Below are 12,823 nucleotides of genomic sequence, written 5' to 3'. Positions count from 1 at the left end.
CACCTTGCACAATGTCACTCTGCTAAGTGGATGAATGAATTTGGCATATGGTTTATAGCAGGAATTTCACATAGACTTTTTAATGTAGCTAAGGGATCAAGAAATATGGATTAGATGTCGGACGATTAGGTGGATTTTAATTACTGTGATGAATTAAGACCCAGAGGGACAGAAGTTTCTAGGATCAGCTCTCCTAGTTTTTTCTTTGAACCTGTCCTACTCAATATCTGGCAAAAATAGAGAAGCTGGAGGAGAGAGATACTATACTAACAGCAAGTCGGATGGGAAGAGGGTTCAAAGTTATTTCAATTTAATAGAATAATGGGTCCAAATCAGTCAAATGGATATAAAATAACTATCTCCCAGACTGGAAGGTGTATGCGCAACCTTCCCAGTAATGATGCTGGCCTGTGTCTCCTACAGGAGATCATCCAGACTGTGGTTACACACCCAGGGAGAGGAACCCACGAAGGCGTATATCGCTGTATTGAGCTTTGCTTTATTGTGATTCACAGGTGTTCACACCTTTGTGTGTGTTTTTTTAAGTAACAACTGAAGGCAAGACTCTTCATCAATAAAAATATTATGACTCGCTTTACTGCGATGGTCTGGAACTGAACCTGCAATATCTCTGAGGTATGCATGCAGTCCCGAAGGAGCCATCATTTGAGGGACGGGTCCAACTAAAATTTGCATGTTTAGGTTTAAAAGAAATCAGTTATAGGTACAGGGGATGGACAAGACCTAGTTTTCAGCAGTTTTCCTTTTTTTTTTAATTTAGATGACCTAACAGAAAATCAACTGCTAAAAGACTTAACATTATCTTTGCCTCTGTTAAGAGATGTCCATTAACAAGACCTGTTCCCTCAACTTGTGGTGTGGAAAACTGAAAAAGACACAGTGGTAACCTGGAGTATATCTAGAAAGATGTGGCTGAGAGAACTGAGGGTGTCTGGAGAAATGAAGGTGTCAGTGGTTCATGCCAGTGAAAATTACCGTGTGATAATTGGAGTCAGCCCAGTCAAGGGACCGAGAGCCAAACACCACTGTAAGAAACAATTCAACATGGCAAGAGAGGGGATGGTAAGGGTACAAACTTATAACTAGGGGATAAATAAGTTCTGGAGATCTAATGCACAGCATGGTGATTATAGTAAACAAACTGTTCTCCCTACAAAAAAGAAATGATAATTACGTGACACCATAGAGTTGTTAGCTAAGCTATGGGAGTAATCATATAGCAATACATAAATGTATCAAATCAACACATTGTACACCTTCAACTTATACAATGTTATATGTCAATTATGTCTCACTTAAAAAACACAAATTATTAGTCTAGTTACTAACTCTTTACTGATTTTAAACCCAAGTATTTAATTATCTACTATACAAAGAATATGCCCTCAGAAATGTCACCCAACTTATTTCACATAAGAATAAGCTCCCTGACGCTCAAAGTGCTCGAAGAGAGATGGGAAAATGATGGCCGTGTGAACAATACTCCATCAGGAACCACACTTGTACACACAGGAGATGATGACAGCCGCAGCCACAGGTGTGAAGGTCAAATCAAAGGTGTATAAGTGTGCCGAGAGCAGCACCGCAGTGACCTGACCTCTGTGAGAGATGACACCCACAGGCCCACCCTAGTTAGGAAACAAACTAGATTCTGAACCATTTGGGCCCCAGAAGTCTCTGACTTCATTTGACTAGTAAGCCAAGCTAATGAATTCCACTTCAGCATGCAAGGTTTATATTGCTCTGAATTACAATGCGTCCATCATGTCTGCCCTGCTTCCACAGTATATGGTAAAACTTGTAATCTTGTAACGCCATGGAGTCATATCCCGTAATAGTACCAAGTTAAACCTTTTCCTCTCTGTCACTGTTCATCACTTGGATAAATGGAATAGAGGTGTCCGTGTGAAAATGAGGCTAATATGTATTTTAGAAAGTTCAGGGAAAGGAAGGTAATTTAAAATAGATGATGACTAACTGAAGAAAGGTCATTCTTTTATTATTTAAGCAGAAATGGTCCCATAAAAGTACTATGACTTGATCATACGATAATTTTGTTCACTATCTAGTGACAGAGTAAAACATGTTACTCATTTTCATCTCTCTATACTTCATTCTTTGCCCCAATGATAAAGAAACTGATTCAAAAATAGAACCTAAGAAACAGAAGAAAACTTCTCCTGGGGAAGCTCAGGAACAATGGAGAGGGAGGAAACTGAACCTCAGTGGGAAAAGGGGAAGGTATTGGAGGCAGGGAAGGAAGAGGGAAGAGGGAATTTGCAAAATGTGTTGATTATTTTGTAAGTATTAAAAGTATAATGCATTAAATGAGCAAAAAAGTCAATTTCTGATCTTATAATGCTTTTGTGACCTCAGGCAGGCCTCCTCCTCATCCATCACTTCATCATCACACACACACACACACACACACACACACACACACACACACACACGACCCCTGCTTTCACGTGAGGAGTCGCGGGGCAGTCTCTGGAAAGGAGCCTTGCAAGTGTCTCTTATAAGAATGTGCCTCAAAAATGGCAAAGGATGACGTGAATGACTTTACTACCTCAGCTGGGAAATGGTTAATATAGTGTGGTTATGTATTTTCATTTACTTTTTGTTAACCCTCACCTGAGGATACCTTTTCCATTACTTTGCAGAGACATAGAAGAAATACTTCACTGGTTGCTAAAGTTCACTAAGACTTAAGCCTTTGTCAGCTGAGGGAGGGAAAGCATTCTGTTCAGAAAGGAACTGAACTGAGGAAATCGTGCAATGACACCATCGGGCACCCCGTGGCTCCGGAGGTGAGCGGCTGGCCCTTTTGGACTCTCCCTGACCCTCGGCGAGAAGCCCTGCGGAGCTGTACCTGTGTGTGTCCGCCGGTGAGCCTTCAGGTGAGAACTTTTTGTGTACACTTTGTTGCATCCCTCAAAATCACATCTGTGAATCCGCCGTTTTCTGGAGTCTGGGGACTCAGACCGTCTCTGGCGTCTTGTGCTCTCAATACTAAATGGTGAAATGGAACTGGAAAGAGAAAAAATGGAGTTAAACAGTGAGAAACACAGCAGTCTGTCTTGGTCCTCGTAGTAGGAGACCTTCCTCTCACAGCCTAAGCTTCACACAGACGCAAGGCCCCGGTCCACATTTCCCAGACGCGTTTCATTTCTCAGTCTCAAAGGCAGGCAGTTCAATCTATTTCTGGTGAAACTCTCCTAAGGAGTGAAAGACATGCTTAAACCAACAACAAGACAAAAACAAAACCTAAATGAAAGCAATGGCAGGTGACCTGATCCTCATTTTCGAATAAGAAAAAGCTGGTGGTGTTGCAATTATACCTTAAAATTGTGAACTTCTGAACACGCTTATAGAGAATATTCTAGGAAGTCCTGCTATAGACAAGTGGCAAAAATGAAGGCATTTAATAAGTAACACAAGGGTCTGAACTGCACGTGACAACAGAGAAAATCGTGTAAAATCACAATGTACATTTCAGAACAGGTGAGGTCGGGCTGAAAGAAGTGCATCCGTACATCAATTACATGACTCATGACAAGCTATTTCTGTTCGGTAAAACGCACCTGACATTTAACTTTTACAGTTGGTGGCTTTTCACGGTGAGGAATAAAGTTCATTGTATTTAAAGATTAGCTGTACCACCATTAAGGAAAAAAAAAGTTTAACTATGAAATTTGGCCCCAACTTGCACGTTGTTTAATCTTAATACCATGGTAGAAAAACAGGATTAGCTTGTAACGGCAGGTAATTGATTAACATGCACTTCTTCAAACCTTAATCTCTTTTGATTGTGATAGAAATGAAGAACATGACTCATTTTTCGTTACTCATGAAGTTTAAAAAAATTATAGTGAAATAGAATTAAATACGTCTACTGTACTATACCATACTTATGCTATAACAAATTTACCACTGTTGATATTTTGACATATTTCCTTCCAGTTTTCCCATGTGTTGATGCTTTAAAAATGTATTTTGTATTAATAAATCACCTTTAAAATAAAACCCTGTACATTATAGCTTGAGATAAATCTCCTTTGTCTTCTATAATCAACCTGATCCCTTCTTCTCCTCTATCATCAGTTTTCTTTAAATCCTTCCAGTTCTTTTAAATTATGCTTACATACCCATATTTGCATTCATCAAAACTCATAATATTGCTTTGTGCTTCTTAAGAAATAAAATAATACACTGTTCACATCATTCTGAAAATGGTTTTTCATGCAACATTAAGCATTTGAGATCTGTCCATGTTGATACGAACACAGCAGTTTATTTATTGAAGTACTATATATCATGATTAATTCCAAGATGATTTTTTCAATATTTTAATGTTGCCATAATTAGGATTCTTAAAATTAGTAGCTTGTCATAGTTTAACTGGCATACTGTTTTTTCTTTAGCAATGGTACATAAACCAATTGTGCATTTTTCAATAGATGACATTTTAACTTAGGTCAGGGGTTGGTAAACTTTTTTTGTAAAGAGATAGATAGTAAATATTTGATTTGCATTTTGAGAGCCAAAGAGTCTATGTTGTAACAAATCCACTCTGTAATTATAGCATAAAAGTAGCTATGGACAAAATATAAACAAATGAGTAAGCTATGTTCCAGTAAAACTTTATTTATAAAACAAAGAGTGGGCTGTATTAGTCCATGGGCTTTAATTGGTTTATACCTTAGATGAAATACAATAATAGTCCAATGCATATTCATTCCAGATATTTATTTAATTCAAGAGTCCCTGCTCTTAACCACTAGGACTGCTATGTTGTAACATCTTTTTAAAAAAATCTTTATTGTTGAAAGTATTACATATGTCCCTCTTCTTTCTCATTGACCCCCTCCATCCCGCATCTGCCATCCCCCAAGGCCTTCACCACACTACTATCTGTGTCCATGGGTTATGTATCTATGCATTTGTTCTTTGGTTAATCTCTCCCCACAACCCACCCACCCCCACCTCCCTTCTGAGATTCATCAGTCTGTTCCATGCTTTTACGTCTATTTTGTCCATCAGTTTATTTTTGTTCATTAGATTCTACATATGAATGAAATCATGAGGTACTTGTCTTTCCCTGACTGACTTATTTCCCTTAGCAAAATACTCTCCAGGTCCCTCGTGCTGTTAGGTTATTTCTAACATTTTACTATAACATTGCTCCAATCAACTTTTTAAATTTATTTTTTTAAATATTTTTATTGATTTTTAGAGAGGAATGGAAAGGGAGAAAGAGAGGGACATCGATGTGAGAGCAACATCCATTGGCTGTCTCCTGCACACCCTTTCTGGGATCAGAACCTGCAACCTGGGCATGTACCCTGACCAGGAATTGATCTGGCAACCCTATATTACACCGGATGATGCCCAACCAACTGAACCACACTGACTAGGGCCAATCAACTGTTTTTTAAATGTCTCCTTCTATACATGTGCCTTTCAAGTTTTCAATATATCTTTTTACTTGTAAAAACATTCAGTAGCAAAAGCTTTATATTATTAGGTAAGTTAAAATAGCAACGATGTTTATCTACTGTTTCTTAAACAGTTTTATGAAAGATCTCTATTAGAATGAAAAAAAAAAAGAGTTATCTAAGCCACTTTTTCCAGCCTTCTTATCAGTCAATGTGGATTTGTGGTTTTCTACATAACTATCTCAGTTGCAACGATTGGAGCCTATTGTGAAAAGAGTCAAAACGGTGTGGCTGGCATGCTCATAAAAGAACAGCTTTAGTCAGTCCCGACAAGGGTGTGGTTCTTGTGAACAAATAAGATTGTATGTGTGAAAATAGGGCAACATTTCCTGAACATCTAGTCAGGACAATAAATATGGATCTTGGTACTGGGGACCTCAAAAACAGAAACTTTTGTGTTTTGATATGTTTGCCATCTTCTAAATGGAGAAAATAATATGTATTTGTTTCCTTCAAATTATAACTTAAAGTCTATAATAAGAGCCTTTTTTGAGGGGGACAGAGATAGAGAAATATCGACGTGAGAGAGGCACATTGATTGGTAGCCTACTGCATGCACCCTGGCAGGGGTTGGGGACCAAGCCTACAGCCACGGTACCTGCCCTTGATCAGAATTGAACTCGTGATCCTTCCAAGAGCCGATGCTCTAACCACTGAGGAAACCGGTTAGGGCCATCCAGGAGTTTTAAAATCCACTTCCAAAGTGATGGCCACAAGATTCTTTCTTTTGCTTCTCCCTCCTCAGGCTGCCCGCAGGCACCTGGGACCTGGGCTGGCTTCCTTCTGGCCTGGCTTTGTCAGGAAGGACGTCCAGAAGACGTCTGGACTAATTAGCATATTACCCTTTTATTATTATAGATGTGAAGAAGTTTAAATCTTACTATGCATAATTACACGCATATTGTTTTGTCTGTAGTTGATTTTCTATTTCTCTTGCTCTGTATTGGTGCATAGTAGGAAAAGTGAGCAATACTAGTAAGTCTGAAGTCAAAACCAAGTAACTACTTAGCAGGTCTGTAAAGGACCAATGAAGCAATGTTGCTATACAGTCCATCGACCACTGAACTATATGCTGGGCAGAGGAAGGAGAGCAAAGGCTACAGAATGTCATGATATTACATCACTAAGAGTTCTTAATTTACATGATAACAAAGACCTGTTAGGTGGATATCTTTAATGCTACAAAACTTTATACCTTTGTTTTCCTCATTTTAAAGAGAATATTTTTGGGGACATTATAAAGAACATTTTATCTGTGCAATAAAAATGAAAATAATTTTTTAAAAAGGTATATGCAATTAATAACTGTACCCAACAAAGCCGGACTTAAAAGGACACGTGATGGTAAGAATACTCCTTGGTTCCCCTTTTTAAGTGGCAGAGTTATCCTCATATGTCAAAGAAACTTCGGCTGGGCTGTACCTTTCAGAACTACTTATTTGATCTCTTTGTGGAAAAGTGGGAAGGTAAGTGGGGCTGAGGGAAAGGGGACCAGAAGTGCAGAACTTAAAGGACACATGGAAGAGGAGAGGACAGTCCAAGTCCACAGGGAACTGCTGTTGTCCTGGCGCCCACAGCATGTTCTGCAGTTGGCTGGGACTGTTAGAAGACAACCATGTGTAGGAGGGTTAGCCAGTCAATTCCATGGCAAGAAATGTGACAGTCAAGATGCTGGTACCAAGTCCATTTATAACTCTAGAGCAGTGGTTCCCCACCTTTTCTTGGCCATGCCCCACCAACACATCTTTAAAATCCTGATGATCCCCGGTGACACAGAATTCTTATTAATCAAAAAGTGAAGTCCTATTCACATGGAGGAAGTCTAAAAGGCCATTAACTTGGTGTAAACAAGCTTCCAAACAACATGGTATCCATGAAAGAAAAATAAAAGAACACAAGGACAGCTGAAGTACTGAGGAAGAAAGCACTAAGAAATTGTTTAAAAAAATAATAATATGAAGTGATATAAAAATAGCAAATAAAATTTCAAAACATATAATAGAGAACAGAAATGCATAATGTCACAATATATATTTATATATTGTATATGAGGCCACTAGAACCATAAGAAATGCAAAAAAATTCACTATTAATAACTCATTCTCAAATTGTTCCCCTTAAAAATCACATTGCTCCCCAAGTTGGGAGTCACTGCTCTAGAGCCTATTGTGGACATTCAAGGAATTCTTGTTAAATAGGAAGAATGAAAGAATGAATTAGTGTATTAAGTTAGGCATTCCTAATTTTAAATTTAATATAATCAATTAACCCCTGTGATTAATTTATTTTCACTAGGATCCTTTGATTGCAAAACTTCAGATAATGGTTCCTCAATTCCTTCTCTAACTCTTTCTCTCATTTACCTAAGTTTCATATTTTAAGTGCTATTCCAAAGTGGCTACTAAATAGAAGGAAATGCAGGTAACCATTAAGATTACATGTACCAGGAGAAGAGAGAGAGAGCAAGGGAGTGAGAACCTATTTGAAGAAATAATGACTGAAAACCTCCTTACCCTGGTGAAGGAAAAAGACACATAAGTCCAGGAAACAAAGAGAGTCCCAAACAAGATGAATCCAAAGAGGACCACACCAAGACACATCATAATTAAAATGGCAAAGGTTAAAGACAAAGAGAGAATCTTAAAAGCAGCAAGAGAAAAGCAGTTAGTTACCTAGAAGGGAGCTACCATAAAACTTCCAGGTGAAACTTTGCAGGCCAGAAGGGAGTGGCAAGAAATATTCATTGATGAAAAGCAAGAACTTATAACCAAGATTAGTCTACCCAGAAAAGTCATCATTTTGAATCAAGGGAGAGATAAGGTTTCTCAGACAAGAAAAAGCTAAAGAGTTCATTATCACCAAATCAGTATTATAAGAAATGTTAAAGTTTCTTCTTTAAGAAGAAGAAGAAAAAAGGATAAAAAATCTGTATAATAAAATGGCAATAAATACATGTCTACCAACAATTACTTTAAATGCAAGTAGATTAAATGCTCCAATGAAAATATATATAGGGTGGCTCAATGGATAAAAAGACAATACCCTTACATATGCTGTCTACAAGAGACTCACTTCAGATTGAAAAACACACATAAGCTGGAAGTAAAGGGATGGAAAATAATATTTGCTAAAAATGGAAACAAACAAAAAAGCTGAAGTAGCAATACTTATACCAGACAAAAGAGACTTTAAAACAAAGGCTATAAAAGAGACAAAGAAGAACCCAGCAATTCCACTTCTGAGTATTTATCTGAAGAAATCCAAAACACTAAATCAAAAAGACATATGCATCCTTATGTCCATTGCAGCATCATTTACAATAGCCAAGATATGGAAGCAAGCTAAGTGCTCATCAGTAGATGAGTGGGTAAAGAAGAAGTAGTGCATACATATGGGAAATGACTCAGTCATAAAAAAAGAATGAACTCCTGCCATCTGCAACAGCATGGATGGACCTAGAGGGTATTGAGCTGTGTGAAATAAGTCAGACAGAGACACATGTCATATGATTTCACTCATATGTGTAATCTAAAAAACAAAATAAACAAACAGGCAGAATAGATACAAGAGAACCTTTTGATGGATGCCAAATGGGAGGGAGTGTGGGTGAAAAAGGTGAAGGGATCAAGAAATAAAAATTGGTAGTTACAGAATAGTTCAGGAGAATGTAAAGTACAGTGTAGAGAAAGAATCTACACTAATAAAAGAGAAAAATGGTAATTGGCGTACGGCGCTACCCTTTTCATTGGCTAATCAGGGCTATATGCAAATTAACTGCCAACTAAGATTGGCAGTTAACTGCCAACAAGATGGCGGTTAATTTGCATATGTAGGCACAATGCAGGGAGGCGAAAGGGAAAGCAGGAAGAAGCCCCCTGACACTGACAGTGATCGGAAACCCAGGGGGGAGCTAAGACCTGGGGGGCAGGGCAAAGGCCATGATTGGAGAATCGGGCACCTTTGCCACCCTGGCCAGTGATAGCAGGAAGTAGGAGTGGAGCTAGTGATGGGAGCTGGGCACGGTTGAAGCTGCCAGTCCCGGGAGCTAGGGGTCCCTTGCCTGGGCCTAAAGCGAAGCCCACGATCGCGGGGCCGCTGCAGCTGCGGGTCCCCGCTGCCCGAAGCGTCCTGCAGGGGCAGGGGCTAGAGGCGTCAGGCCTGGGCAAGGGGCCGATCCTACGATTGGAGGGTGATGGGGGTCAACGCCTGAGGGCTCCCAGCATGTGAGAGGGGGCAGGCTGGGCTGAGGGGCACTCCCCCCCCCCGACACACCCAGTGCACGAATTTCGTGCACCAGGCCCCTAGTATATCTATAATAATGAAAGCATAATATGAAAATTGACCGAATGACCAAACAGCAGAACTGTCCAGGCGACCTTCCGGATGACCACGCTATGACATGCACTGGCGCCAGGCCAGTCAAGGCAGGTGTGATGCGATTGGTTGGGGGGCCCCACCATTGCCCTATGATTGCCCTGCAGAGGGAGGCCCAGGCCACCAGCTGGCGGGGTGAATGACTGAAGGGATGGGAGGGGCTCCGCAATCGCCAAAGAGGGAGGCCCAGGCTACCTGGCTGGGGGCGCTGCGGCGAGTGAGCTGAGCCTCCCTTTGTGGGGTGATTGCTCACGGGCCCCACAATCAATCTTCCTGTAAAGGGGGGCCCAGGCCAACCACGTGATTGTACTCCATGCCTGTTGCCTGGAGAGGGAGGCAACCGGTGGTGGGGGTGAGGAGGGCAGCACTGCATAGATGGCCAGCAGTTAAAGCAGCAGGGGTGCAGCTGGGGGCAGCCCCAACAGGCCCTGAATGCCAGCCAGGCCTAGTGACTCTTCTCAAGGGGTCCCAGAGAGGGTGCAGGCCGGGCGGCGGGACACCCTCCCAGGGCACAAATGTCATGTACCGAGTCTCTAGTTCAATAATATTGTAATGACTATGTGCCATGTGAGATGAGTTTTATCAGAGTGATCACTTCTTAAGTTATATAAGTGTCTAATTCCTGGTTTGTACACTTGAACTCAATATAGTATTGTGCACATTAACTGTAATTGAAAAATAAACAAAATATTTAAAATACCCCATATGTACATGAGTACCTCAGTTCTTTGCTCTAAGTTCAAGAGAAGGGCATTCTAAAGCATCGTTTACAATTAAAATTCTCAGTGGGAGGCCACTGAGATCCCTCTGAACATGCATAGGATGCTGGTGAATAAAATAAAAATCTTCCCTTTGATCCTAGTTAGCATCGAGGTAAGTGGCAAAGGGTGAAGGAATGATCCTTTCTCTCAGCAATGCCGTCCTGTCCTGTCTCACTCGGGCTCAGAAGCATGGCATTTACAGAATAGCTGTAATGACCCCTTGGGTGTTTCTATTCCGCCCAGGCTTTCTAGGCAATATTTACTTTGTTAAAAGGCACTTAAGATATCCCCAACTGCATGAAAACTGACCTCTGTGCTTCAAAAGCGGGCCTTGTTCTAAAGCATGGGATGTACAGGTAAGTACTGCATATGCCAGCATAGGATTCTTCCAGGAATTCTTAGTCATAAGCTTGGTATGATGGAAACGGTGGAGGGAAACAGGGCTAGTGTGTTCCCAGAAAGTGCACTAAACACATCTGTACGGTTCAAAGAAACAATAACTAAAGACCCACTCCCTTCCCCAGAAGGTTAGACCATTTAGAATAGTGAAGGAACGCCTGAGGGGCCTCCTAGGCACTGAGTGAGTAATAATTAGATCTGGAGAGAACAAACGAGTGAATCATGACTTCAGTTGCACAATAGTCCCAGTTGGAATGGCAGGTTAAATTAGAATTAAATCCAGAGAGGCCTGAAAAGTCACATCCAGGAACAGCTCTATTTAAATGGAAGGCACCGCATGACTGCCATGAAAGAAATTAAGGTTAACTGTAATCAGCAGGTAATGAAAGACCATTTGTCACATGTGACCTTAGTGGGGTGAGATGCCCTTCACTGAAATTGGAGTTTCTGTAAGAGTTAAAAAAAAAAAAAGTTAGGACATTCTTTTAAAAACAGAAAGAGGGCACACACATCACAAATTTTAAAACCAGAGCAGAAAACAGTGGACTGGAAGGTACACAAGCAGTTTCACACAGACAATCTCAACAGAACTGGGAACATGCTTGAGGATGACAATGACAACTGACATTCTGTGAATGCTCACCATGTGCCAGGCACAGCTCTCAATGCCCTAAGATTCAAACAACTCTCTAGGCCAGCGGTTCTCAACCTGTGGGTCGCGAACCCTTTGGGGGTCGAACGACCCTTTCACAGGGGTCGCCTAAGACCATCGGAAAACACATATATTATTACATCTTGTTTTGTAATTAATCACCACGCTTTCATTATGTTCAATTTGTAACAATGAAAATGCATCCTACATATCAGATATTTACATTATGATTCATAACAGTAGCAAAATTACAGTTATGAAGTAGCAACAAAAATAATTTTATGGTTGGAGGTCACCACAACATGAGGAATTGGATTAAAGGGTCGCGGCATTAGGAAGGTTGAGAACCACTGCTCTAGGCTAATCTTACTATCCCTACTTCACAGGTGAGGAAACGAAGGCACAGAGAGGGGAAGGCTCAGGCCAAAACAAATAGGTGGCCGCACCGAGACTTATTTGAACCCAAGTAATTGACTCTAGGCCCCAATTTTAGTTACTGCATTCTCCTGACTCAGACAGATACATGGAAGATAAACCAGCATCTGAGAAAATATGAAGAAGTAACAAAATAATCTGTATCCTTTCAGTTTTCCCTCTAACCCAATTATAGAAAACAACAGCCCAAAAAAGCATTTGAAAATGTACCCTGCTAGAAGAAGGCATATACATATACTTTTCTCTTGAGAATTTTAAGAGTACTATGTTTCACAAATACTGCCAGTGGTGTTAGGTACTCAGTATAATTACTTAATGCTAATCTACCTATGGAAATACTTTCTTAAGGTTGTTGTAAAATATACATTTAAAAGCAGGGGAATAAATGTTTTTAGAAGGCAGAGTTGGGCAGTGCTGTGCAACTTTCTTCCTTCACCATCAAAGGCACTGAACTAGTTTCTTACCTGCAAGGCCCATTAATCATGATTGTACCAAAAACGATTCTAAGTTGTCTGCACCATGGAAGTGCCTTAAAGGACAGGGGCCATTCAGTTTTAAAACGTATATTTAGTACTTTTTTCCAAAGTTCATTTTAAAATTATTTTGAATAAAACATTGAATATCACCTACTGGAATTCTGAATTAGTTGCTGACATGGGCATAGGAACCACTTTTGTGCTAGT

The 12,823-nt window shown here is 40.3% G+C and overlaps 1 protein-coding gene across 3 annotated transcripts in view; it reads right to left on the bottom strand.

Moving 5' to 3' along the window:
• Positions 1–12,823, bottom strand: part of KLF12 (Kruppel-like factor 12) — a 450,697-nt gene that overhangs the window by 25,433 nt on the left and 412,441 nt on the right. For all 3 annotated transcript variants that reach the window (XR_001514057.1, XM_015564759.1, XM_015564762.1), the window contains exon 8: positions 2,894–3,051. Coding sequence is in view for 2 of the 3 variants with exons in the window: in XM_015564759.1 (XP_015420245.1) it covers positions 2,894–3,051 (158 nt within the window). In the remaining variant the exon portion in view is untranslated. The remainder of the gene's footprint in view (positions 1–2,893; positions 3,052–12,823) is intronic.

This window comes from Myotis davidii, unplaced genomic scaffold (genome assembly GCF_000327345.1).
Source record: "Myotis davidii unplaced genomic scaffold, ASM32734v1 scaffold10, whole genome shotgun sequence".
Classification (NCBI taxonomy): domain Eukaryota; kingdom Metazoa; phylum Chordata; class Mammalia; order Chiroptera; family Vespertilionidae; genus Myotis; species Myotis davidii.
Note: the sequence above shows the minus strand (reverse complement) of the source record. Positions and strands in the feature narration are given on the sequence as shown.